This window comes from Corvus moneduloides, chromosome 17 (genome assembly GCF_009650955.1).
Source record: "Corvus moneduloides isolate bCorMon1 chromosome 17, bCorMon1.pri, whole genome shotgun sequence".
Lineage (NCBI taxonomy): Eukaryota > Metazoa > Chordata > Aves > Passeriformes > Corvidae > Corvus > Corvus moneduloides.
Genome location: NC_045492.1, coordinates 1,661,360 through 1,689,236, shown reverse-complemented (window position 1 = coordinate 1,689,236; position 27,877 = coordinate 1,661,360). Strand labels below are relative to the sequence as shown.

General features: G+C 50.9%; 1 protein-coding gene across 3 annotated transcripts; it reads right to left on the bottom strand.

Annotated features, from left to right (window-relative positions):
- Window positions 1–17: 17 nt before the first annotated feature.
- Window positions 18–27,773, bottom strand: CEP250 (centrosomal protein 250). 3 transcript variants are annotated; one of them, XM_032127459.1, is made up of 31 exons: window positions 27,645–27,773; window positions 27,007–27,063; window positions 26,241–26,323; window positions 25,508–25,673; window positions 24,713–24,819; window positions 23,211–23,438; window positions 22,528–22,624; window positions 21,949–22,047; window positions 21,037–21,198; window positions 20,552–20,730; window positions 19,901–20,083; window positions 19,627–19,771; window positions 19,204–19,350; window positions 18,802–19,032; window positions 17,190–17,362; window positions 16,702–16,829; window positions 16,342–16,511; window positions 15,427–15,606; window positions 14,683–14,817; window positions 14,263–14,406; window positions 13,526–13,806; window positions 10,308–10,467; window positions 9,419–9,731; window positions 8,898–9,025; window positions 8,523–8,643; window positions 7,772–7,926; window positions 4,307–6,823; window positions 2,526–2,681; window positions 2,022–2,135; window positions 1,807–1,857; window positions 18–795 (listed from the first exon to the last, which is right to left on the bottom strand). In XM_032127459.1, the coding sequence occupies exons 1-31, from the start codon at window positions 27,759–27,761 to the stop codon at window positions 505–507; spliced, it is 7,218 nt and encodes a 2,405-aa protein (XP_031983350.1). In that variant the 5' UTR covers window positions 27,762–27,773; the 3' UTR covers window positions 18–504. The 3 variants fall into 3 exon arrangements, with proteins under 3 accessions (XP_031983350.1, XP_031983351.1, XP_031983352.1); XM_032127460.1 differs by having other exon boundaries at window positions 2,526–2,678; XM_032127461.1 differs by lacking the exons at window positions 27,007–27,063; window positions 27,645–27,773 and having other exon boundaries at window positions 26,115–26,318.
- Window positions 27,774–27,877: the final 104 nt, after the last annotated feature.

Sequence of the window (27,877 nt, the reverse complement as noted above, 5' to 3'; positions counted from 1 at the left end):
TTGCAATAGCCTCACTGTGCCAGTGAAAAATAATTTTCTTCTGAAAAAAATTTTATTAAAAAAAAATTTAAAATGTCTGGCTCTAGGAGATGCTTGCAAATGCAAACACCACAAACACTGTTATGTTAATTGTTTGTAGCGCAGTCTTTGTGTCCTTTTGAGTAGCTGCCCTCAGACAGATGCACTCACAAGTCTTACTGTTGAGGGATTATGCATTTCTTGTTTGGGCTTCCTTCTCCAAACATCATTCTCTCTCCTTACCTATGTCTTTGTTCTCACATATTCACAGTTTGTCCCCAGAAATCATCTGCTTCACGAAATAATGCTTCATAGATCCTAATCCTCAACATAAGGTGAGGTTTGACAACACCAGCTGAATGTGAGATGAACAGATGTAAAAGGCAGGGAGTAGCCCTGCCCTGAGGAGTTGATCCCATTTCTCATATCCATGAGCTCTTTGTCTTAGCAGAAATCCTTCCATTCAAATGGAGACCAGAGGTGCTGCTACCTCAGGTCATCATCGCTTCTGGCAGGTCTGGCTCTTGGATGCTTGGGATGTCTCTCCAGAGACTGATGGCCCAGGGATGTCTGTGCAGAGTTAAGGCTCAGAGACTGATCCAGCTTCCGAGTCTCTGCTTCCAGAACAGCAGCTTTGGGCTCCTTGAGCACAGCTGCAAAGGAGCAGGACAGCTCCCGGTGAAGGTCTGACAGCTCCTGGCTGGTCCTTGCACACCTCTCAATGTAGTTCTGCCGGTGCTGTTGGTCTTGGGCCAGCTGTGACTGCAGCAAGGACACCTGAAAGAGGCAGAAAGCCCAGCTCAGTCAAGCCCACACGGGCAGGAGCATCCGCAGCCCCACGGTACCAGCTGTGGGGGCAGACACAGCCTCCAACTCCAGCCCTCACCAACACTCTGCCCCTGGGGAAGGGGAAAGGAACAGGCTCCCACACTGCCCCTGAACGGAGCTCAGATGATCAACAAGTCCAGTTCACGGCTGGCAAACCCTTCCCTCCTACAACCCTCAGCCACCACAGGTCTGGGAGAGAGAGTTCCAACAGGATTTAGGAACCCAGCTCTGATTCCCAAAGCACGCATTCGGGTCACTGACCCCTTTCTCCACGGGCTGTGCCTCAGCACGAGGGCTGCGGCTCCCCTGAGCTACTGGAGGACTCTCCTACTTGAGCTCCTGGACAGGCAGCTGAGGAACAGGGAGCAAACTCTCCCTCTCTCAAACTTTAGAGTATTCCACACAGGAGCAGAGCACAATGTGGGCAACAAAGCCCCAGTGGAATAATAAGCCTCTGGCATTGCCTCAGATCCCTGGATCTCTGCTAAAATGCAAGCTCCACTGTTACGGAGTCAAGAGAAAATGGAAACAGGCAACAAAGGAGAACATCCTGGCCCAGACTGCCCAGGGAAGGGTTCAGAAAACAAGTAGCTGTGGGGCTTCGGGCCACAGTTTAGTGTTGGGATTGACAATGCTGTCTTAATAGTTGGACTAGATGATCTCAGAGGGCTTTTCCAATCTTAAGCATTTTATGATTCTATGATTCTGGTATTTTCAGATGATTTCCAGTGTTCTGAATTTCATCCTATCCCTCTCCCCCACTGCCTGATCTTTAGACAAGTCAGAGATAAGACCAAGGCAAAGGATGCTGTTTGGTTGTTGCCAACAGGTGCATGACTGACGATACCTGCTGTACTCACTTCCTGACAGCCAAACCCAACTTGGGTTGTACTAATGGGCACAGTTGTGCCCATTAGTACAGCCACAGCAGCCTTTGATGGGAGTTTTCCTACTCCTCACCTGGTTCTGTAACTCAGCTAAGCGCTGACTGCAGTGAGCATGAGACTCCTCCTGTGAAGAAAACGAAAGGATGGTTTTTCAGTCTGTTTGGTCACGGCCACGGGCGATATTCAACTTCTATTAGGTCTCTACTGTAGGGCTGCTGCCACTGGGATTTCCCATCATTCCTCTGTATGACCAAAGCCTCCTCACACCAAAGAAAATGCTGTTCTCACCTGTCCAGAAGTGGGCAACTTGTGCTGCTCAGACTCAAAGAGAGAAAATCCACAGGTATTGGGGAGTAATCGACCCCTAAAACATCTCTTCAGTTTCCTCCGTTCGTGTTCCACCTGCACGTTGGATGGGAGAAAGGGTCACAGAAACCTGTCAGCAAACATGGGGCAAAAGGACCTCTGGACATCAAGGCGAGGAGATCTCTGCTCAGAGACCCTCAATTGCACCAGACAACACTGGGGGCAAAGAGCTCTCGCTGGGGGCTGTGCAGGAGAGGCCAGTGTGTGTCCGGGGACACGGGGCCAGGGAGGGAGGCAGCAGAGTGAAGGTGCCTTTGTGAAAGCCATGGGCTGCCACAACAGAGAGAACAAACAAAAGGGTGCGCCCACAGCAGGGACAGGGAGAGGCAAGGAAACAAGCAGAGGACTCCAGAGCACTGCCTGGGCACACGTGTCATGCTCCAGAGGAGCCTGAGGCTCTGCAGAGGCAGCGAAAGCCCACTTTACCTGCTCGAGAGTCCCCCTGAGTTCAGTGTTTTGTTGCTTGAGCTCCACCTTTTCATCTTCCAGCCTTGCAACTGCTCGCTGCAGACATTCGAGGCTCTGCAACATGAGTCTCTTCTCAGAGAGGCATGACAGCTGCTCCCCTTCAGCAACAGCCTGCTGGGCATTCAGAGAGGAGATTCCATGAGCTGATGCTACGTAAAGGTTAGAAGGGTGTTATAATCAATACATCGGGGAGAGTGACCACAAGAATGGACTGGTCCTTCTTCTTAGGTCCTTCTTCTCCTCCTTGTCCACAGGCCAAAACAACACACTCTAGGGGCCCTCCTTCAACTCCCGTTGGGGAATTGAGTAGTTTGTTCTGGATCTGCTTCCCGATAGTTTTGTTCAGTGTTCCCCATTCTGGTTTTGAGACACTGGAAGCACTGATTTCCTATTCAGCCACTTCATGGTTTTACAAAGTTCTCTTGTGTCTCCACCTCCCTCTCTCTCAGCCATTTCTTGTTGGTTGTGAAGACTTACACATTTACATCTTCCTCTCAGGGAAGTTATTTACCATCTTTGGTCATCCTCTTTGACCATCACTGTAAATTCTCTTACCTACAGTTCTACTCTCTGTCCTTAGGCAACCAACCATGTGCAAGATGTGGGTGAAGCATGTACTTCTGCAGTGATAAAACTATGGTTCTGTTCTCTATTCTCGTTACCTGTTACATCCTCATACAGATCTGCTCATTGAAAATATCATGTTATCAATCAGGCTATATGCACTGCTCTGAACCTAGTCAGGAGCCAACTCCCCCTTTGTGCTTTTCTTCATGAACTGCTCCTTGGAGCACCTATAAATGTAGTCTTGGTATCAGCACTAAACCAATCTGTGTATGCAACTGCATTACCTGACTGAATGCTCTTGCATACCTGACCTACATGGATGTAACTAAAATCTCCTGCTCTTTTCACATTTCTTACCCTTGTCACTTCTTTACTTCCCATCAACACATCACAATACTTGTCAGCATCCTGATCAGGCTGCAAGTAGTATTTCCCAAGTCATAAGTAAATGTATAATGCATAAATACAGTGTTTTCTTAGTGCACTTTTAACATGCCAATATACTAATGAATACTAGAATATAAGCAAATTCTTGGCAAAGCTGCAGCACAGGCCATTGCAGCTGTTCCACTAGCAGGACCTGAATCAGTTCACTTTGGAGAAATACACACAAATTTGCCTCCCATGATTTTTGGATGGCAGTACAAACAATGTCCTGAATGCATAATTAAGCATTTAACCTGACCAGGCAATGATAGAAATCCCATTCTTTTAATATGCTGAAAAAGAAATCTCCATCTCAGGAAGCATCCTCAAAGCTCCAGCAGCGCAGGTGCTCTTCAGCCCTCACTACAGAACTCTGCTCACTTCAGTCCATCACTCTGCTCACCTGCTCCATTCCTTTCCACACCAAATCCAACCCCCACCTGTTGCCTCCCCTTGCCTGGGCACAGGAGAAGCAATTCCCCATGCCCAGCTTTTGGCCTGGAGCTGATTTGAACAGCAGCTCCAGAGCTGCATCAGTCGTTCCAGGCGTGCCAGCAAACAATCTGGCAGCCAATGGTCTCTGGCTGGAGCCAGGCAGACACACAAGGCTGCCTGCTGCAGCCCGGGCTGCTTTGCCCAAGCAGGCCTAGACTGACAGGGATCTAGAATCCCACCTCTTCATGGGAAACTTTATTGGAATCCTTCAGGGATGTTTGAGTAGACTGAAGATCAATGCCAGTGCCTACCTGTTGATGAAATCGGCCTGTGTCTCTCTCTGAAACCATTCTCTGCAGGATGGTTATTTCTTTCTTCAGATTCCCATTGGCCATTTCACTTTTGCTAAGGGCAGCGCTCAGGACTTGAGCGTTCTCTCTCCATTCATGTTCTCTGCTTTCTCTCTGATTCAAAGCAGCAGCCACACACTCCAACTCTTCACCACTGGCTTCCCTCTCAGCTTCCAACTGTTGGGGTATTTCCTTCTGCCTTTGCAAGAGATGGTCTCTCTCCTGGAGAATTTTCCTCTTCTCTACTTCCTCTTCCTCCCATTTTTGGAGTTCTTGGATTTGTTTTTTTAGGGTTTCCCCTTCACCTTTCCATCGCAAAGCCAATGTTAATTCTTTCAGGAGTTCACTCTGCTTCCTAAGTTCTTGTTCTCTCTCTATCAGAGTCTTCTTTAAATACTTGATTCTGTCTGTCTGGTACTTGATCTCTTTATCCTTCTTTGTCAGAGTCTGCTGAACATGCTGGAGATCTTCCCGAAGACCTCTTATTTCCTCTTCTAACTGCTTTTGCTCACTTTGAGCCTTGATCTCTCCTTCTCTCTCAGGGAAGGCTTCTTTCAGGAGCTCTTGCTCTCCACCATGTCTAACCTCTTCATTCTTCTCAGTTAGCCTAAGCTGGAGATTCTGCAAAGTCTTCAGTTCTTCTTCAAGGTGCTGGAGTTTTTGCCTAAGAGTGTCATTGTCTTCATCTTTCTTCCTCACCAGTTCCTCAAGCAGAGTCACTTGCTTCTGGCATGATGTTAGTGCTACTTTCACGCTTTCTTCACGAAGCTGGAATGTGTTCATTTGCTCTGTCTGCTTGAGGAACTCCAAATGGTTCTTCTGCAACATCTGGCTCACTTTGTCTAGATCCTGCTCTAGACTTCTGGCCTGCTTGCCTGCCACCTCCTTCTGCTCTCGAAGGTCCTGGAGATGCTCTTGCAAAGACACTATCTCTTGATCTCTAGCTTCAAGAGAAGATTCAGCATATTCTAGTTTATGCAGTATGGCTTTAGTCTGCACTGCTGTCTCTTCCTTCTGCTGTTGAAGCTTTGTGATGGCCTCCTCCAGAACCCAAATCTTTTCCTCTTTTTCTTTCAGAGTCAGTGTTGTTGCTTGGAAATTTCTTTGCTCAGCTTCATGCTTTTCCTCCTTTTCCTTGCATGCCTCACATTGCTTTCTAAGGGACAAAATTTCCTGCTCTTTTTCCTTTAGTTCCACTTGAAGATGCTGCAGAATTTGCTTCTGCTGTTCAGAGTCTTGCTTTTCTTTTTGGAAGGTCTCAATCAGTTCCTTCTGAGATTCAATCATTAAATCCTTTTCTTTCAGTATTGTCTTAGAGTATTCTAAGTCTCTGTGCAAGACATTCATCTGTTCTTCTGTTTTTTCCTCGTAGCTCCTTGTTTGTTGCTTTTGGATGTCCGTAAGTCTGTCTTTCTCTTTCAACGTTGCTAAAGTCTGCTCCAGTTGGTCACGCACAGTCCTTAACTGCATTTCCATGACTTCTTCAACTTCCTGCATTTGCTTTTGTTGTGACTCAAGCTCTTGATCTTTTTTAGATAAAGAAAGTGTCATGATTTCTACTTTACCAAGAAGCTCTTCCAGATGCCCATCTTGCTGTTCCTTTTGCTGCTGCAAGAGCCTTAACTCTTCCCTTTGAGTGTCACACTCACTCTCTCTGTCCTTAAGAACAGCCCTCAGGTGTTCAAGGCTAGCATTTAGAGATTTCACATCTTCTCTCTCCTTTTCCAGTTCTTGAATCTGCTGAGTCAGAGAAAGAAGCTCCAGCCTTTTCTCCTTCAGGTTTCCTTTCATATCATCAAGATCCACAAGCAGATTTCTGACTTGTACTGCACCATGCTGTTCTAGAATCATTATTTTCTCCTCCTGGAATTTGATCTCAAGGTGTCTCTCCTCCAGCTCTTTGTTCATCCTGCTGACAGCAGAGTTCTGCAATTCCAACTGCTTCTCCAGCTCCCTTATCAGTTCTTGCTGGGATCTGATCTCCCGATCCTTCTCTTCCAGCTCTTGGGTCATTTTGCTTAAAACAATCCTTTGCTTTTCTTGCTGCTTCTCCAGCTCTTGTATCTGTTCCTGTTGAGATTCTGTCTTCTGTTCTTTCTCTGTTATGTCCTTAATAACCTGATTAAGAGCAGTTTTATGCATTTCTTTCTGCTTTTCCAGCATTCTCATCTGCTCTTGGTACAACTTAATTTCTCCCTCCCTCTCTGACAGGATGTCAGTCACACGAGTGAGATGCTCCTGCAAAGCTTTGGTCTCTGCTGCCTCTTTCTGAAGAATCTCCATTTTCTTCCCCTGGTTTTGCAATTCCTCATTTTTAATTTTTAACATGGACAGTGCATTTTGGAGTTCTTGTTCAAGGGAGTGATTCCTGTCTATTGCTGTATTTGCCCGGGTTTCAGAAGCTGTGACTGATTCCTCCAGAAGTTTTATCTCACACTCTAGCTTTTCTTTATCTGCCTGCAGCCTGTCCTGTTCATGCTGCAAAACAGGGAGAAAAAGGGTCACTCATTCCCTCTCTGGGTTTGCTTTTCATACCAGATCGGGACTCCTGCCACAGGCAGGCAAAGGCTGCCCCTCTCTCTCTGCCTCTCGGGATGCCTCAGACCTTTGCTGGGGCCACCCTTGACGCTGAGTCTTTCCCAGCTCACTCAGCCCGTCCCAGCTCCCTTTCTGCCCTTCCCCGACCTCTTGCAGCTCCACTCGAGTGTTCCTTTGGGGAGCAGCTGCCAGAACTGCAGCCAGGATTCCAAGCCCATGCTAAGCAGGATTTAGGCAGTGCCTAAATGAGGATGTGCTCTCCATCAGGGAGAAAGGGAAGAGCAAACACCCCCAGCAATTCATTCCCTGCAGTTGGGCTGACAGGAGTGGTTTTTGAGCTCTCCTGTGTAGAGTTTCCATGGCACCATCCCCAAGAGCCCCACTGCCCTCTCTTGGAGCAGCAATGGCCACATCAGTCTGTCATTCTCTGCTGCCACTCAGGACGAGTTCTCCCCTTGTAGGCACACTTCCTTATCGGCATCAGCACTTTGCTTTTCTCTCTTTTCTCCCCACTGGCTGCTCTCTGATGGCCAAGGCCAAACACCTTTCTATTAACAGCAAACTTGCCCTTCTCACCCCTCGTTCCAGGTCCAGGTATTTGAAATCTGAACGTGGGTTTGGACACGAGGAATTGCCCAACCCATGCAATGTCCATAGAGCCAGTGTGGACATTGAGAACTACAGCTTGTAGGGCACAAAACTCCAGCATGGAGGAAAACCAGCAGCCTCAGCACTAACTGGCTTTGACATGACTACGACATCTTTTCCTCCTTATTCAGAAGAATGCAATTTGACAAGTTCAACTGCAAAGAGGTGCTCCTTAGAACTATTAACACAAGGGCCAAACATAGCTAGGAAATGGCCCTTCATGGCATCTGCCCTTCTCACCAGCACATCCTTCCTTTCCTTCTCCAGGCTCTCCAGTTTCCTCTGCAGAGATGCCACCTCCTGATGAAGAGTCACAGCCTCTTCCTTCAGGGCAATGGCCTCTTTCTCCAGGGCAGTTTCTCGAGAGGTCTTCTGGTGTTCTGCCCTCCACATCGCTGCAGCAGGAAGGAGAAGGAGAATGAGAACAGCAAAGCAAAGGCAAACTGATGTGCATCCTGCAGGGACAACAGCACTGTCTTCTCGGCCTGCCTGTGTTTGCAGGCCCTAAGGCCACAAGGGCTTCCAAAGCTGACAGAAATGAAGGAGAAAAAAGCAGGAATCAAAGGGGTAAGGTTCAGAGGAACAGGAAAGTGTCTTTGCTCTTGGGCTTGTGCAGAGTGAGCAATCCAAGAGAGACAAAGGAGCGGGGATGCCTGTGCAGCCCTGCTCCAGAGAGGCCAATAGCCTGGAGGCTCTGGCAGGGCCTGGAGTTGGGGGGAATCGAGCTGAGGCATCCAGCTACAGCTCCTCAGCACAGACACAGCACCTGAAAGGCACCACCTGTGCACGGGATCAGCCATAGCACAGCCAGATGGCACTGCCAGCCACGGCATCTTTCTCGAGAAAACGCTTTCACTGGCACTGGATGGATAAATCTCCTGCTGGTTGTTCTTCCCCTCTGCCATCTCTGGGCACTTTTCCTCTGCATGGGATCAGAGATCCCTGCTGGTGAGACAGGATGGAGCAGTGGGTGCGAGAAGAGAAGCTGTACCTGCTCGAATTTCATCCAACTGTTTCAGCAGCTCCTGATTGCTGGCTCTGAGATTGTCCCTCTCAGCCTGCCCCGTGCCCAGCTCCAGCTCCAAGGCCTGTATCTTCTTCCTTGCATCATTCTGGAAGAGGGAAGAGGAGCAGAATCACCTGTCAGTGCCACTGCTGGCAGGAGACAAAGGGCTACAAACACTAAAGCAGAAATAGCCCAGGTGGGAGAGGGCAGCTGGACCGTACTGGTAGATGTGATCGTGATCCTCCTTCCTCCCCATGCCAGTGAGACAACCCCCCTACAAGGACTGCCACCCATCCTGGCCTTGGCACTCTGCTTGTCCAGCATCCCAGCAGCAGGACAGGATTTCTGGGTGCATATTACCAGATCTTTCTGGGAATGCTCCAGGTGCTGCTGCAGGTCTTGCAGAGCTGCTGCCACTCTGTCCACTGTGAGCTCTGCGGGGACATCGCCATCCTGAGAAGCACTTAGGCCCAAGACATGACCCTTTTCTGAAAAGAGAAGACATTCTGTTTCAAGATTTAATCCAGTGGTCTCCAACAAACAAGGCCTCTTTCTACCTAGGAGGAGGTGCCTTTGTCATTGTCCTAGAGCTCGCCTTGCAGCAGGATGTGTGTCACAGGCTGACGTTATTTTGATGACCACTAATGTCAGCACTGCCCCAAAGACAACTGCATGGGCCCTGTGGCTTGACAGGACTTGGGCCCTTCTCCCTTCTGACTCTGATCATTTCTCTACATACAAACATGGACTTGTGTCTCTGCAGGGAGACAAGACTTCCCAAGGCCTGAGTCAGCCTGAACTGACAGGGTGAGTGTGTCATACCAGGATGACCCAGGAACCACCCCCTCGCTCCACCTGCTCTCCCAGCCTCCCACACTTGCCTGAGCTCCAGGTAACCAAGTCTCTGCTGTCCCTGATCATGTGGTGGAGAACCAGGAGCAGTTTGTCCAGCTGGGATTGAGTTTCCTGGTGAGCACCACTGGCCTGTTGACACTTTGTGGCCAAGGCCTCTGCTCTGTTCTCAGAGCTCTGGAGCCTCACACGCAGCTCAGACACCTCAGCCTCCAGCACCTGCACAGAGTCCCTCAAGCTCCGTTCTCCTGCTCGGGACTCCTCCAGCTCCTGCAGCAGCTGCTTCTCTCGAGTTGCCTGGGTAGCCTCCATCTCCAGCACTGCCTCCTGCAGGGCCCACATCTGGAAGATAGATGCACAGAGCCTCAGGGACAGGGCTGCTCCTGAGGCAGCAGAGCAGGCAGTAGAGCAAGCAACAAAGGAGAAATGACTTCAGGCAAAACCATGCCCAAAACAGAAGGCACAGAGCCAAGGATTCCAATGGAAACAAATGTCCTGAAAACAGGGAAAGGGAGCCAATGGGCATCCTTGAGGCTGCAGCTCTGAACACCAGCTGAACTGGCTGCGGTGGAAGTGCCCTCCCCAGCCTGCCATAGCCACGTCTGTGTGCCCACATTGCTCGGTGCCCAGCACAGGCACCAACTCCATCTGGGACAACACTGCTAACAGAGGGATGGAGAAGCTCCAAAGGAGTCTGCTGCTGCTTCTCCTCCCACATTTCCTGCTGGGACCCGGGAGAGAACAGGGGGAAACATCGGCAGCAGACACCAGATCCAGCCTTGGCCTGTGGGTGCAGCAGCACCCCGGGGCAGAACACGGCAGCAGTGGATGCTGCTGGGAGGGGAAAGCAGTTGGGGCCTCCAAGCCAAAGGTGATGATGTGTGTCCCAGGAGAAGAGGATGCCAGGGCACAGATTACCTGGGTGTTGAGATCCAGCAGTTCTCTTCTATGTTCTGAGTGGAGCTCCTCAGCCTGGTGAAGAGCAGAACGAAGCTGAGATGCCTGATTGATCTGGGCCAGGTTCTTTTCTTCCAGGGTTCTGAGGCTCAGATCCTTCTCTTCCAGAGACAGAGTCAGCCTGTGGAGCGAGGCAACAGATGGCCATGAGAGACATTCATGTCCCTTGGGTGCCTCAGAGTGGGTGGTGGAGTTGACCACTATGTGAGGCAACACTTGGAACGTGTCAAGCCCTGTCTTGGGGTAGATGATGAGCGAGTCCAGAGCTTACGAGTCAGGATAAAAGGACAGACAAGTAAGGGTGACATTGCTATGGGTGTCTGCTAGAGGCCACCTGAACAGGAGGAGAAGTGGATGAGGCTTTCTACAGGCAACATAAAGCAACCTCAAAGTCACAGGCCCTGGTTCTTGTGCAGGACTTCAGCTTCCCTGCCATCAGCTAGAGAAGCAACACAGTGTGGGATGTTCCCGGAAAGCATCGATGACAACTTGCTGTCATGGGCAGTGGAGGATCCCCCAAGGAACAGCATGCTGCTCAACCTTACCCTAACAATCAGGGAAGGCCGTGTTGGACATGTGAAGCTTGGGGTCAGCCTTGGCTGCACTGCCTATGAATGAGATTGTGGTGTTCAGCTGGGGGGGAGGACAAAGCAGGGCAGCAAGCAAGATTACAACCATGGACCTCAGGAGAACTAACTTTAGCCTCTCCAGGGATCTTCGTGAAAGAAGCACATGGGAACAGGCCCTGCAGGGTAAAGGGGTCTAAGTTGATATTCGAGAATCATTTCCTCCAGGCTCAACAACACAGCATCCTAGTGAGCAACAAACTGGGCAAAGAGGGCAAGAGATCTGTGTGGATAAGCAAAGAACTCCTGTCGTTCCTCAAGCGCAAGCAGGAAGCTCAGGCCACTTGGAATGAATATAGACAGATAGTCAGAGTAAGTAGAAATGAGACAAGGAAGGCCAAGGCCCACCTGAAACTAAGTCTGGGCAAGGATGTCAAGGACAACAAGAAGAGCTTTTTAAAATACAACAATAACAAAAGGAAAACACACAAGGATCATGTGTGTCTGTTCCTAAATGGAGCAGAGACCCTGGTAACAGAGGATGCAGAGAAGGCAGAGTTCCTGAGTGCCTTTCTTTGCATTGGTCTGTACTGAACAAGACCAGCCCTCAGGGATCTCTGGCCCAGGAAACCAGGCTAAAGGCCTGTTGGAAGGAAGACTATCCCTTGGCAAGACTTTCCTTTCAAGGAGGACTGGGTTAGCGACTGCCTTGGCAAACTTGACACCCACAAGTCCATGGGCCCTGACATGATGTGTCCACGAGTGCTGAGGGAGCTTGTGGACACCAGAGAGAGGCCACTCCCCATTATCTTTGAAAGGTCATGGAGATCAGGAGAGGTGCCTGGAAGCTGGAAGGAAGCAAATGTCATTCTGGTCTTCAAAAAGGGCATGGAGGAGGACCCAGGGAACTATGGGCCTGTCAGGCTCATCTCAATCCCTGGAAAGGTGATGGAGCACCTCATTCTGGAGGCCACCTCTACCCACATGGAAGGACAAGAAGATGGTCAGGAATGGTCAGCATGGATTCACTAAAGGTAAATCATGCCTGACCAAGCTGATTGCCTTCTACAATGAAACAACTACCTGCGTGGATGAAGGGAGAGCAGTGGATATTGTCTACCTTGATTTCAGCAAGGCTTTTGACACTGTCTCTCACAACATCCTCCTGGGGAAACTCAGGCAGTGGGGGCTGGAGAAGTAGACAATGGGCTGGACTGAGAACTGGCAGAAAGGTGGAAGGCAGAGGGTTGTAATCACTGGCACAGGGCCTCGTTAGAGGCCTGTCATTAGTGGTGTCCCCCAGGGTTCACTCCTGGGCCCACTGTTGTTGAACTTGTTCATCAATGACTTGGATGAGGCGGCCAATGGCTCCCCATCAGGGTCACTGTGCATCCCCTCAGAGGGATCTCAGCAGGTTGGAGAGATGGGCAGAGAGGAACCTTCTGAAACTCAACAAGGGTCCTGCACCTGGGGAGGGACAGCCCCGGCACCTGCACAAGCTGGAGCCAACCTGCTGGGAAGCAGCTTTGTGGAGAAGGACCTGGGGGCCCTGGTGGACAAGAAACTCCCCATGAGCCAGCAGTGTGTCCTTGTGGCCAAGGTGGCCACTGGGATCCTGGAAAGCACTGGGAAAAGCATTGCCAGCAGGTCAGGGAGGGGATCCTGCCCCTCTCCTCAGCCCTGTGAGGCACCTCTGGAGTACTGTGTCCAGTTCTGGGTTCTTCTGGACAGGAGGGACAGGGAGCTCCTGGAGCGGGGCCAGCAGAGGCTGCGGAGATAAGGAAGGGACAGAAGCATCTTTCTGATGAGGAAAGGCTGAGGGAGCCGGGGCTGCTCAGCCTCAAGAGGAGCCCCAGCTGAGAGGGGCCCTCAGCCCTGGGTGTCCCTGGCTGCAGGGAGGGCTCAGGGCAGGGCCCGGGCTCTGCTCCGGGGCCCAGCAGCGGCACCAGAGCACCGGGCAGGGCCTGAGCCCAGGAAGTTCTACCTGGACATGAGGAAGAAATTCTTTCCTGTGCAGTGACTGAGCACTGAACAGGCTGCCCAGGGAGGGTGCGAAGTCTCCCTCACTAGTGATATTCCAGAACTGTCTGGACACAATCCTGTTCCACGTGCTCTGGGATGACCCTGCTTGAGGGACGGAGGTGGGACCGGATGAGCCACTGTGGTCCCTCCAACCTTACACATTCTGTGATTCGGTTCACCCAGCTTAGATAACAAATCATGGGTTTAACGTGTCTTATGCCAACAAAAGGCATCAGGATGCCAGGCTGATCCAGATGCCAAAGGCTTCAAGTTACAGGACCCAAGGCAGAGCTGCTGGATGTGTCCAGCTCCTTACACTGCAGCTTGGGCAGTGTTAGCACACCCACCTCACAACAGAACACACCCCCAGAGGGAAAGAGCTACTCCAAAAGCCTTTGTCTTCAGAAAAACTCTAACTGAAGGCTTGAAAGAAAAGAAAATGAAACACAACATCCAGACAACGAGACGCATCTGCACGGAGAGTTCAGAACTCTGCCACGTAGGAGATGCTGCCAGAGCCCCTGGCAGGTGCAAAAATGGCAAAGAGGGAATCCATTCCCACAAGGCAGAGTCCCACAGCCTTTCATTTACCTGGCTTTTTCCTTCTCTAGGGCGTCCAAGGAAGCCTGAAATTCTGAATTCTGGCGTGCCACTTCTTCCCATTGACTCCCTTCCAGCTCCAAGTTCTTCAGGTGCACTTGCAGCTCCTTGTTCTGATGTTCTGCCTCCTCCAGCATCTTCTGGAGGTGCTCAACCTCCAACAGCTTCTGCCTTGACTGTTCCTGGGCCTCACTCACATCTTGCTGGGCTCTCTGAACAATCGTTGCCTGGGACTCTCTGGAGGCTGCCAGCTGAGATGTCAACTCTCCCACCTCCAGTCAAACAGAACAAAGCAGTCAGAGGCTACAGCCACAGCCTGTCACTGCCAGCCACAGCAGAGGCTGTGAGAAAAGGCAAAGGCCAACTTTCCATTTCTCCCTGTCCTCAGAGCACCAGATTCACAATGCATACACACAACTTGTTTCAATCTCTACGTGGCCCACCAAGGGCACCTGAAAAAGCACCTCCCACACCAAGGCTAGCAAGAAGAGGCCAGCAGGAATCCATGCTGATGGTTGCTGGCCAACAGCCCAGAGGACTAGCCCAGCTGTCCAGGGCAGCAGCTGAGATTCAGCAGAGCACTGAGGGTCCTGCAGAGCAGCTGCCAAGGAGCCCAGAGCACGAGGCAGCCCCAGGGACCACCCCAGCAGCTGCTGCTCTGCCATGGAAAAGCAAGAAGGGCACAGACCCCCTGCTGGATGCTGCAGTGCCACTGCTGTTTCACTCACCTGCTTTTGTAGAGCCTCCCTCTGCTCGAGGAGGACATTCATTTCCTCTTTGATGCCTCGTAGTTCTTCCTCGTGCCTCTTCTGCGCTGCCTGGATTTCCCTCCGAGCTTCCTGCAGCTCAGCTTGCAGCTTTGCCTCGATGGTCTGGCAACAAAATGCAGAGCAACTTCCTGGGACCTGCCCTCAGGCTCAGCTTTTCCCACTTGCTGTCTCAAAATCCCATTCCTTCAGCGACTTCTTTTGGCTTCTCTACCCAGCTCTGCTTCCATTGCAAGCCTTCCTTCCCGGGCCTGAGCTCTGGAGCTTGCCAGGCTCTGTGCTGCCAGGGCCTGAAGCAGCCCTTGCCTCCTCACTCCCAGCACCTGCCTTTTGTGCCCCTGCCACTGCCCTGCACTCTGTTCCCTGCCTGCTCAGACTTACCTGCCCCTTCTCTTGCTGCTCTTTCACCTCCTGCCTGAGCTGCTGCACCTGCTGGCAGGCTCGGCTTAGCTGTCCCCGAGTTTGGAGCAGTGTCTCTGATAAAGAATTCTTCTCCTTCTGCTTTTCCAGCAGGACCTGCACAGAAGGAAAGAGCAGAGGGCTTGACACTTGCCCTGCAAACTCTGTGTGGCAAGAGGCAAAGACTGATGGGCTCACGCGCTCTCAGAGCACTCGGCTGCTGCTCCCCTGGGCCACTGTCTGCCCTGGGGGGGACACAGCTTCCCAGGAAGTGACTTAGAACACAGCCCAGGAGACATCTCTGGGTTGCTGTTCAGAAATACTCCAGGCGAGTCTTTAAAAAGATTTTTCTCTTGTCAGCGTTCCTGCTGCGCCCTCCCTGTGCCCACAAAAGAAAAGTCCTACAAACTCCGTTTGGCTATGGACACCGACCAGTACACACCAAAAGAGGACCCGTAAGAGAACAGTGCAGATCCTCCGAGGTAAGTCTTGGAAAAACAGAGCACAAGAGCAGCACAAAAATCCCAACGGAAAGCTGATGTTTCTGCCTGGCTTCCTAGGAGAGGGCTCATTCCTGGGCCCAAAGATAGCCCTGTTCACCTTTCACCTCCCCAAATTCAATGGAGAAGACATGGAGGGCATGCTCCACACAGCCCCATAGCCTGCCATCTCCCACAGCTCCAGCCTTGCAAAAAATCACACCAATTCTCCTTGCACAATCATTACCTCTCGCTTGGCATTTTCAAATCTAGTTTGTTCCTCTTCTCTTTGAGCCTGCAGGGTGGCAACTTTCCGCCTCATCTCAAACAGCACCTTCTCGTGCTCCTGCTCTCTCTCTGCCTTCTCTTTTCCCCATTGCTGCAGCGTCTCCTGCATCTCTGCATGGTGCCTTTCCCGCTCACTTGCCTGCGGAAGGGAGGAAAAATCTTCAAGTTGCAGTCCCCAGGCAAGCTCCTCGCTGAGAAACGTGAAGCTTCATCCCTCCCACAAACCCCAACCTGAAAAGACAACAGCACTGGCTCTCTGCTCTCCAGAAACCGTGTCCTGTCAGGGAATTTAAAAGGAGGCTCAGCAGGTGCAAGAATCACAGAACCATGGAATCATTTCTGTTGGGAAAGACCTGCACCAGCATTGAGTCCAACCATTCAGAAAAGGAGGTGTCACCTTCTGGCACCCTGATGCCCCAGTCACAAGGACTGAAGGACCGGGGCCTGTTCCATTTGCTTCCAGCCCAAAGCTAATCCCTCTGTCCACCGTGGGAGCACAGCAAGACAGGAACCGAGTTCCCACGCCTGCAGCCAGCAGCACTGTTGGCATCTGCTCCACGCTGGCATCTGCTCCGTGGCAGGTGGGACTCGGGGAAGATCCTGCCCTGGGCTGCCACGCTTTGGGTGGGCACTGCCCAAGCTGCTCTGGAACTCGTCTTACGCCCTCACGGAAGCCGTGGCTGCATTTAGTGGCCCAGCACCATCCTGGGGGTCTTCACGTGCCTCCGAGTCCGAGCCGCCGCCTCTCCTGCCCGGCCCAGCAGCGGGAGGCCTCTGGCAGAGGATTGCTGCCCTTTCACACCCTCAGGCTCTGCTGGTGCTAAACCAGCCCCCAGGGCCGGCTTGGACAATTCAGAAGCCTATTGTCACCTACCAGGTCTTGCAGGAGCTTGTTTATTTCCACCTGCTGAGCAGTTCCCTGAAGCCTGAGGCTTTCCTGACGCTGCTGCTCTGCCTGCAAGAGCTGTTGCGCTGTGTCTTCCTGCTCCTGCTTCCTGAGAGCTCTCTCTGCTTCCAGCTCACGTTGGAGGCACTGCACTTCTCCTGCAAACATGACCAACAGCAAGATTCAGAGTCTTTACTGCCTTTACTGACTCAGGCCCTTCCAGTGTCGGCGTAGGAGGGCCCTGCCTCCAGCCCCACCGCTCCTCAGAAGCCCTGCAGACAGAGGAGGCTTTACAGCAGCTTCTCTAGGCAGGGGCGGCACCACAAACAAAGCACACGAGGTTCTCACCTTGTAGCGCCTCCTTGGCCTGTGTGACTGTGAGCACTTGAGCCTCCAGATGGTTGCTGGTGATCTCCAGCTGAGATATCTGCTGCTGAGCAGCAAACAGGCTGGATTCCAGGCTCTCCTTCGCTGACCTACAGGTTGCAAATACGGAGAGACATGAGCTGCTCGCTCCTGACACTCCCAGGCAGTTATTCCAGGACAACGTGGCTCAAGGTCCCCAGGCCTGAGAATGCCAAATGGCTCGCATGGAAACTTGTACAGAGAAGGCCCATTTGTGCCATTTCAATAGCAAAGCAGGGCCCTCTGAGGGAGTGCCCAGGCCTTCCTTATGGCCTGGCACAGCACAGACAGCCCAGCCCAACGTGACCTCAACAGCCAAGTCTACATCTGAAAAGCACAGACGATAAAATAAACCCCTGTGCAGTGCTTATCACCTTTATCATTACAGCCCTTCAGCCCTGTCCCCCCCAGGGTCTCCTCCCTGCCTTTACCTGGTCTCTGCCAGCTGCTTGGAAAGGTCTTGTTTGTGACGCTCCATGGCTGCCAGTCGGCCCTCAAGGGCAGCCTTCTCCTGGCCCAGCAGCTCCTTCTCTCTGCACACCTGGGCCAGTTCCTGGTGCAGCTGCTCCAGAGCCCTGCTCAATGACTCTTGCTCCTGGGAAACCTGGAAGCAGGACAAGGTACAGCTCAAGCCCTTCCTCAGGAGCCCTGTGCAGAGCCAGCCAGTGCCACCTCGCAGGCAGCCAGAGGACAGGGAGCTCCTGTGCTCTGGGCTCAAAGTTTCACAGCATCTGCCCTCTGCAGCTCCCATACCCTGGGCTGCCAAAAGCCTCTGGCACTGTTTCCTTGGAAGTGCTGTGTCAGGCCCTGCTGGCTTGCCTGGCACCAGATTGCTCCTTCCCAAAAAACATCCCTGCCCCAAATTCCGTGTTGTCACCCAAAAATACTGCATCTTCCACAACTGCCACTTGGCAAACAAAATGTCTATCAGGATCTATTCCAGTGTTGGACATTTCCAGGGTGGTTGAGGAAAGCAATTTTGCTTGCTGAAGCAAGTGAAAATTCACAGGGTTTCTCCTTCTCGGACAAAACCCACAGCAAAGTGTCCCCTCCTCCAGTGTGCAAAGCAGCTCTCTGCAACGAGGGCATGCCTGGCAGGGAAACGGCTCTTGTGGTGAGCAGTCCTTTAGTGACTGATGGCAGTCTGGCTGATGTGGCCAAAGCAGACTCTATTTGTGCAGCAGTTCACACCAACAATACCATTTACATGTCTTACACAAAGAAGGTGTCTCATGGCCCTTGCTGGTATTCAAGCCTGAAGACTACACTGTGGTTTTGAGCTTTTGTCTTCAAAAGCAAAACCTCTGCTGTGTATTTGCCAAACCTACCACATACTCCAGAACTGAGACTGTCTGACAGAGACCATCAGAAACAAACCCTTCTCTCACAGCTCTCCTGTAACACCCAATCCAAACCTCCCCTGGCACACTTGGGGCCGTTTCCTCTTGTCCTGTCCCTTGCTCCCTGGGAGCACAGACCAACCCTCACCTGGCTGCACCTTCCTGTCACAGGGATTTGGAGAGAGCGAGAAGGTGCCCCCTGAGCCTCCTTTTCTCCAGGCTCAGCGCCCCCCAGCTCCCTCAGCCGCTCCTTGTCACACCTGTGCTCCAGACCCTTCCCCAGCTCCAGTCCCTTCTCTGGACACGCTCCAACTTCATGACAAAAAGCATCAACAGAAACATGCAGACCTGTTTTTTTGTTTCAGAAAAAGGATTCAGAGCTACACAGTTTGATTCTTTTGCCACATCTTTTGCCACCCACTCAGATTCATGGACAACACAATCATCTCCTTGCAGCTGATCAAGAGCCAAAAAAGAGGCCAACAAAGGTGAACTAGAAGACTCTGTAGAAGCAGGGGACAACTCCGAGAACTGCAGAACAGCTCTGCAAGGCACCCATACATTTTCAAAAACGAGCAAACAAAGTGACTTCTAGTACTACCATGTGTCCTCTCAACAAAACCACTGCAGAATCCAACAGGTAAAGCTTTCCTCATCCAAGCAGCCAAATGTCCACATGGATGCACTACATTTTTAGTCTCACCTGATGGAATTTCTCCTGGGTTTCTGCTTTCTCTTCTCCCAGTGTCCTCAGCTCCATCCATAGCTGCTCCTGTTGCTCCTCTGCTTCCTTCAGCAGCTGCTCTAGCCGGGCTTTCTCTATGCAGAGCTCTTCATTTGCTCTTTCACAGAAGTTCAGCTTCTCCTGCTCAGAGATCTTTTCTCTCTCCATCTCGTCCACTTTAGCAGACAAAACTTCCTTCTCTTGCTCCAGCTACAGTCACAGAAGCACAGAGGAAATAAAGTACAGGGAGAATTACTATGAAAGATTGGCTCAGACACAAAAGGAACACTGCCACAGTCAGTTGGTCAGACTGTCCCAAGGCAAGAAGGCTGAGAAACAGCTGCAGCTGGAGACGAACACCTGGCAGTATCTCTCACTCACCTGCCACACATGTTTGTTCAGCTGCACTTTGTCCAGTGCAAGAGCTTCATTGATGCTGCTCATCTTTGCTGCTGCAGCCTGTAGATCAGTTTTTTCAGCATTCAGCTTGTTCTGAGCTCCTGTCAGCTCTGCCACTGACCGTTCTGCCTGGAGAGGCAAAAGAACAATGGGACAACAAGAGCAGCAAAATCCCAGACTGCAGGCAGCAACTCCACCTCCCCTGTCTCTGACTTACTGCCAGGGCGGAGCTCCCAATAAGCTCATGGGGACCAATGACCCCAAAGAGCCTGTCTGGTTGGATCACCATTTTTCAAGAACAACAACAGTGTCCCTCTCTTCTACTGCCAGAAACAGCATCTGGGCTTATCTGCCTGGTACAACTCCCTCTCCCACAGGTGCTGCCTAGGAATAAGGTGTCCATACCTTCTCCAGAGCCACAGCAAACTCATCCTTCTCTTGCTCCAGCAGATCCTTCTGAAGCTGCAATTTCTCCAGTGTCTGTCTCTTGACTACCAACTCACTCTGCAGTAATGAGTGTTTTTTCTCAAGTGCAGCCAAGTCCTTCACTCTGTGAGGAGGGGAAAGAGGTTTTTATAGAAAAACAGTCTATGCTACAAGAGAGGAGCAGGCACCATTCATTCCTTTACACTGGGCCTCCTCAAGCCCAGCACTGCCCAGAGAAAGCTTTAATACTCACAGAAGCTCCTGCTCACGGCGCGCTCTCTTCATCCTCTCCTGCTGCTCTGCCTTTTCTGCCTGGGCTGCCTCTTCCTTCAGCTGCAGCTCGGTGTTACTCTGACGCAGACATGAGGCTTCTCGCTCCATTATTCCAAGCTGTTGCTGTAGGTCCTCCCTAGTTTTCTCAAGGTTTTCACAGTCACTGCAGAGACAAGGCTCAGTCAGAAGAAGGAAGAGGCCTGAAGAGCCATCGATCCCATTTTCAGCCCTCCACGATGGAGCTGGGGGCAGTGGGCTAAGGAAGACCTTGCTCTTTCTTTCCCAAGGAAATCCTCCAGAGGCAAAGGGAAAGGAAGGCAGGATTTTGCCTTCCTTCAGTGAGAAGCAGTGGCTGGACAGGGGCACCCAAAGAACAGAATTCAGGGAAGCAGCACAGTGAGAGGAAGGAGTATTCTACTCCAACATCGCTGTGCATCTCCCAGGCAGCCTTGGGAGTCACAGTAGAGCATGAAAAGCCCTGACAGGACGATGCTCGAGAGCCACACTGAGGCCTACACATGGTAGGGCAGGTGAGTTCTTCGCCCAGAACACCTCTGAACGCCCAGACCTGGACGCAGATTGCCTCTGGAACGCAGGACGAGGAGGAGGAGGAGGAGGAAGAAACACTCACCTTCTGAGTGTTTCTACTAAAGACTGAAGGTGCTGTTGGTGGCTGCTGGACTTCTTGCAATTCTCCTCCAGTTGCTCAAGCCTTTGCTGCACCTCCCTGCACTTCTCTTCCTGATGTCTCTGCTGCTGCAGCAGGAAATTGTTTGAGTCCTGCCTAGCAGAAAGCTCTTCTCTCAGGGCCTGCAGGAATGAGCAGGGAAAGAGCACAAATGAACAATAAGGAGCAGGGAAGGTGCTCCAGAGAGCTGGAAGAAGCAGCTAGCAGAGACAGCTCCCCTGAAGGCAAAAGCTGTGCTGAGGGAGTGGGCATCAAGGAGAGAAAAGCAGTAGAACACAGAGCTGGGGAGACCAGCAAGGCAGTGCAGGACCATGAGTATGAAGGTGAGAGAAAGCGCCTCAGGTGGCTGAGGGAATGGAAAGGTGTCGAGCTGAGCAAGGCCTCAGCACTGAGCCTGTGGCCACTGGGGAAGACACAGAAGTTCTCACCCGTGTTGCCCCTCGCATCCTTGCCAGTGCTTCCAGAACCAATCCAAAGGCATGCCCTGTATCAATAGATCTTGGAGCTGAGAAGATGTCTCCAGAGTCTGCATGCAGGGAACTGTCAGTGCAGATAATGCTGACCATGCTGTCACTGTCGTCTAACACCATCTGAAAGCCCACATCCAGCTGTTAGTCTTTGCTCCTTTTACTTGAGTTTCTTTATCTTGTTCTCCTTTTCCTCCCATTTTATCCTGGAGTCATCAAAAACTCAATTCTCTCATTTCTTCGGTCCACAAAGGTTTGTCCCTGTGGCTACAAGTACTCCAGGGATTCCTGAATACAGCTACTCTTCACAAGTGTGAAGGGGCTGGAGGCTGCCCGAACACTCACTTTCTTGCAGCTGTGTAGAAGAGCTGACAATTAAACCCTTCTCTATTAAGAGAACTTTAGGACTAAGTTAAGGTTACCCCTGAAAGTTGTGATTCTGGGGAGATTATAACGGTCAGTGAACACAGAGGGAAAGAGTAGAGTTAGCAAATGTATCGACTGAGAAAGTGACCTTTCATAAAGGTCTGAAGAACAACAGAGTCATTGCTCAAAGAGGGTGGGGGAATTGCCCAAGAAACACTGGAATACAAATGTCAGGAAAACACAGTCTAAGAGAGACCTAAGTGGGGTGGTGAAGGCAAAGTTACTGAAACTTCTAGTGACTCAGCTGAATTGTCACAGGACAGCAAACTCACAAGCTGTAACAGGTTCTGTGTCAGAAAAGTGGTCTAAAAATTACACAGGCAATGGCAGTTAACACAGATACATGTTGTGTACTAACTCTAGTCCTTGGGCCAGTCTGTTGCCCTGCTCAAGTACTTTAAAATCAAATTTACAGGGATGTGGTCTCTGTACCAACTCTGTACTCACCTCAGTGATATTTTTTATGAGCTTTTGAAGGAAAAGATTCTCTTCTTTGGCACTGTTAGTCAATGAAGCTGCAAATTCTTTCTCTATCCAACCTGATTCCTGAGAACAGAATAAAGAAAGGGTGGGCAGGGAAGAGCTGCTCCCATCTGCAGCGTTGCCATCCTCAGTAGCATTGTCACACTGCTAAGTCTCAGGTCTAGTGATTCCAGTTTATTCCTGCCCATAACTATTCCACTTCTTCTTTGCTAAAAGTAAGAGGACCAACAGCTAGTTTTTATAGACTGCTATTAAACTGTCAGTTCCAAGGAACTCTCATCCCCAGAGACCTGAAGTCCAGGCACAAAAGCATTGGTGCCACCTCTCAGAGGAAGACACCTGAACTGTCGGCAGTTCCTCTGCCACTGCCTGCACCTGGACTGATTCCACATCTGCCAAACATAGAAGGAGCACTTTGGCAAGGTGCCTGATGTTCCCATACACTGGGCATCTTCACCACTGTTTTTCCTGAGGAAGCCACACCTCTGTGTTCAGGCTGGAGAGCAAAGACTGGGCTATCTCCCAGGTAAAGATAAAACATACTAGAATCTCCACTGTGTCGTTAAGTGTTTTCATGGTCTTCTCCTTCTCCTCGTTCTGCTTCTGAGACTGTACAAGCAAGGCTGAGAGCTCCATCACCCTGAGAAGAGAAGGTCTATGTGCCATTCCAAAAGCTTTGCACACCAGCACCTGTTAAAGAGCCAAGCAGGTCCCCAAAGCATAGCAGAGAAAAGTTCAACCCAGGAAACACAGCAAAGGCAGCATTCATCTCTAGAGGTTAATAGGCTTGATGCTGCAAAATTGCACTTCTTGCCCCCAAGGCCTCTGCACTCAGTCTTGCAAGGAATTGTCAGCACCAAGGTGCTACAGTGCTCATGACAGCCCCAGGCAAATTCCTCCCAGATCCATCAGCACAGCCCTGAGTAGTAAAAGGGTTGTACAAGAAACAACCCTCTTTATGTTGAACTAAGTTTTTCACCAAGAATCAGTTAACAGCAAAAGCACTATCAGAGGCCATCTCTCTTCCAGTCTTGCCTTACTTGGAAGAACTTCTGTCAGGCAGATACTTTTTTCCATCCTTTTTGTTGAAGGCAAGAGTTTGACTGGGGACAGAAGCAGGGCTGTGCAGAAGGGGTATGTTCTAAATGTGAGCACAGCCCAGCCGTGAATCCAAGAAGCTGCCACAAAAGATAAGGTTGGTAATAGCAAAGTTAGAACACCTTTACCTGTCCTGAAGCTCTTTCTTTTCCATGTCCCACCTGACTTGTAAGGCTATCACTTCCTGAGCTGTCTGGTTTATTTTTGGTTCCACTTGCTGCTCTGCCTGATCCTTCAGGACAGGTTTACCCGGAGTGATGGACTCCCTGAGCTGCACACAGGAGTTCAGGCGGGAGCAGTTTACAAGAATAGACCCAGAAAGCCTCATTTGTTCCGCCTTCAGCTCTGACAAATCTCTGAAAAGGAACCAAGAAAGAGCCACCGTTCACTCCACCATCTTTATCAGCTGACTCACTTCTGAAGCATGCAATCAGGCATCAGGAAGAGCTGGCAGTCAAGGTGATATCTTCATTGGTGACAAGTCATTCACTTGACACTTGGGGACCAGGACACATCTTGACAGCTGAGCAATGACTTTACCAGGTAATCAAGTGAGGAGTCTGTTTTCTCCTCAGATATAAGAAGTAAGATATGACACAGGCCAGAAGGCCTCAAGCACCTCTAATTACTCTTATTAACATACTCTAATTATCATTAATAGATATCAGGAATTTTACCAAGATCCCCAGCTTTTATACACTGTGCTCTTAAGTGCTCTGTTACCACTCCCACTTGGACTGCTAAGAGGCTCAAGACTATACTATAGTATATTATATTATACTATATAATAAAACATTTCAGGAAGGTGGTGTAAGAATCAGCCTGAAATGCTGTAACATAAAAGCACAAACAACACAAGGACTAAGTAGCAGGTCAGACGGGCACTACACAATATGGAAGACTTATAATCAAATAAGACAAATGGCTGACAGTAACCCAGAGCTTGAAATTGCGTGCTGACACCAGAAGAAGGTACTATTATGGCTACACTATTTTTCTTGGTGTAGAAAGCAAATGGGAGAAAAGAACCTCAGAGAGCCCAAGAACAACAAAACAATCATAAAAAGAGGTATCAAACTAAGGAAAATAAATTGGCCAAATGCAGTAACAGAGTAGAGAAGCTATTCTTTCTCTCAACAATGCTGGAAGAGGAGTAAGTAGATACAGATTGACCAGAATAAATGTATGCTGGAAAAGAAAAGGGAAAAAATATGCATTAATGATCTTTCTCTTAGGAGCAGTGGGAAAAGAAACCTGTTAAGATTTTTTAAAGGCAGGTTTTCATAATTTTATGAAAGGGACCACTCTGTATGCTGCATGCACAGCTTCAGGGAGTCTCTTCCCAGGTGTCCACACATTCCAGTGCCTGTGTTCATATGCCCACACATCACCACAGTCATCACCTGCTCAGGGCCTCTCATGGCCCAAGCCCTTCAAGTTTATTTGAAAACCAGCAGCAAATAACTCTTCTAAGAACAGCCCAAAGCATGCTGAATGGCATTGCTTCTGACTGCCAAAGGTGCCTTACCTCTTGCTGTAACTAATGCAACATCGTGGGTCAAAAAGCAGGACCTAAAAGCAAGCAAGCCACATTTTTTCAGCAGAAGATCTCGCCTTAGCTTCCACTCACCGGTCTGTGGCAGTCTTCATTTCCAGGAAATGGCGGCGGAAGGTCACCACCTGACGCCACAGGCTGAGCAGACGGTTATGTTCCCCCCTTAAGTAGTTGTCATAAAGCTAAACATGCAAAGACAAAAAGAAAAGCCAATTCAGCCTTCACTGTCACTGTAACATCTCTCAGATAGGAGAAAGTAAAACATCATCACCAGGTGCCCTTTAGTAACTACTGCACCAGGGGCATCAGGGACTGAAGAGGTACCACAGAGGCTCACAGCAGACCTGCCAAGAAGGGAACATCCATACTTCTCCTGTAGCAGTGGGTAGCAGCAAAGCAAGCTGATCATGATTCATCACCTTGCCTTGCAGAGGTGTCTCAAAGTCTCGGCAGAGGAAGACAAACACAAGCCCCTCCAAGCCAAGTGTCAGGCTGGCTTACAACAGCCAGTCAGTACAGGACACCTGTCTTGTTCTTCTGTTGGCCACTTTGGATCTGAACAAACACAGACTGGTCTCCCTTGGTCAAAACAAGGATTTAGGAAGTATTAAGGAGACAAGCATTCCTGTGACTGCCCTACAGAAGACAGTGCCCAGCTCTGTCTTCACGACCGAGCAGTGCAGTCACAGCAGGTGGGCATCAACCCCGAGCACCATCTGCTGACACTCCTCCCTCCCACACCCCTGTCCAGCACCAGTACATCCTCGGCAGAGCCACAACTTCCACACAGCAAGTTCTCTATGCCAGCAGCAGAACGCATTCCCATTCCCCTCTGGCATCACGGCTGCCATTCCCGTAGCTCACCCTCACCTCACGTTCACTGCGCCATTCACTCTCCTTCAACTCCAGCTCCTCCCGGGCCTTCATCCAATCCACCGTCAGCTTTCCAACATCTTCTCTGAGGGCGGAATTAACCTCGCTGGCTTTATCAAGGTGCTCCCGCAGGAGAGTGTTCACTTCTGCCAGATTCTCACACCTTGGAAAGAGAGAGAAACAGCAAGGAGATCACTGAACAAACAGCTCTTCAGCATCCCTGTGATTTTCCAGCTCCCTCAACACTGACTTTGTTGTCTGAGAGGCAGTAAAAGCACTTTCTAGGGTTAACTAACATTTCTTTGTGATGAAAACCTCATTTGTTTCTCTGTGCTTTAAGCTTTCAATTTCCATCTATGATTTTGGTTTCCCCTTCAACCTTGACGATGCCCACAGGTAACAACTTGCCCCCTCTTCATGCTGATGGTCACTGGATATATCACCTTTCTCTAGCACTGTCCAGACTTGTTCATCTACTGAACCACAGAATAATTTAGGCTGGAAAGGGACCTTTCACCCGGAATACACACACCGCCTCCCCACTCAAAGCAGAGCCATTCAGCACACAGCACTATTACTGCACCACAGAAAGCAGATTGTGGACCTTTCTCCTGTCAAAGCAGCTTGCCCAACCGCTTCCCTTGGGGAGACCAGGTAGCATCGACAGGTTTTCCCTCACTTCCACGAGCATCCAGGATACCAAGTATGAAGAAATGCTTCTTCCTTGTACCTTTGCTGCTCCTCTTCCACCTGAAGCAGTGCTTTCTCCAGGCTGTGGTCTGCTGTGGCTTCCCACCTGCCTGGAAGGGATCCCTTTAAGAAAGGAAATGTTTAGTCAAATGCTGGTGTTTCCTTCACCACTGTCTGCATCCACCATTTTCCGGGTATCTCAGGAGCTCACGGCTTCTTCCAGGTGTAACAGTGTTGTGACTACAGGGAAGAAGGGATGGGAAGGGTGTTACTCAGTCTAAGCAGGTCTCCTCACTCTCCCACTGCTACGTATCCTCAGTTGATGACCTCAAGTGTTGACTTTGACTTGAAGCCTGGGAATGCTCTCCTATTCTCCTACTCTTTCGTTTCTAGGTTTACTTTAGCCATGAAGCAGAAAGAAAAGCATAGAGCCAGTTCTGTATATTGAACACCAGCCTTCCTGTCTTCCAAAATGCTGTTTCAACTGGTTATTTCTCCAGGACAGCTGCATCATGTAACACGCAGCACACTCCTCTCCCGAGACCCAGGACAAATGTAACTCCAATAAAGCACTCTTTCACAAAATCAAAATCCTCAAGTGGGTTTTCTGGACTGGCATTTCTGGGACTACTGACTGTTCTAAGAATGGCAACTGGACAAAACACTGATGAAAAACTCATAGCGCTTCTCTAAACCCTCAGATGGCAAAAATCTGCTTTCCCGTCATTGGCTTGTGGAGGGGTTTTATTGGTCTGCATTTGGGAACAGTAGATACACTCTCTTTAGTTCACAACCTGCACACTCACCCCTCCAGCTTTCACTTGCTGCTCCAACTCTCGACACCAGGTCTGGTACTGGAGTACCTGAATGGATACAGAGAACAAAGATGAGAGAAGCAGCTTGTAATAGACTCTGCTCCCCGTGCATTAACTTTTCACTGAGTCTGTACAACCCAAGCACAGTGATGCTGATACACTTAACAAGAAGTCAATGCAATATAGGGAAGCTTCACTTTAATATGACAGAGATTGAGGCGGGGCTTCTTTTACACTGAGCGCTGTCGGCTCACCTGAGACAGACAGCAAGCGGAACGATGGGACAGGTGCAGGCAGCTCTGCCTGACCTACGGCCCCCACGTACCCCCAGCCAACCTGTGGCTGTTCAAGGGGGTCCCTGAAGCGATCGAAATGAGTTTTCAAACTTGCTTTGCAAGCAAACCGGCCCGACTCCTGCCCGGGACAAACCCTGCTCACGGGGGCGAACAGCAGCGATGCTGCAGGCACCGAGCTCAGGAGGGGCTCGGCAGCGAGACCGCGGAGGGACGGGCGGTGCCGGGGCCTCCCCGCCCCGAGCCCCGAGCTCGGCGCCGCCCGCCCAGGGAGGCCCCGCGGGCTCCCGCCAAGTGCCCCCGGGCAGCACGGGCGGCTGCCGCCCCGCTCCTCACCTCGTCCTGCAGCTGCCGCACCAGCCCCGCCTGGCGCTGCTGCGCCTCCTCCGCGCTCCGCAGCCGCCGCCGCAGCGAGCCCGGGCTGAGCTCCCCGTGCCCCGCACTGCCCGCCATGGCCAGCCCGGCCCGGCCGCTCCGCCCGGGGCTCTGCCCCGCCCGCCCCGAGGGTCCCGCCCCGCCGGCCGCGGGCGGAGCGGCTCCCCCGGCCCGCCCGGAGGCAGCGCAGGCTC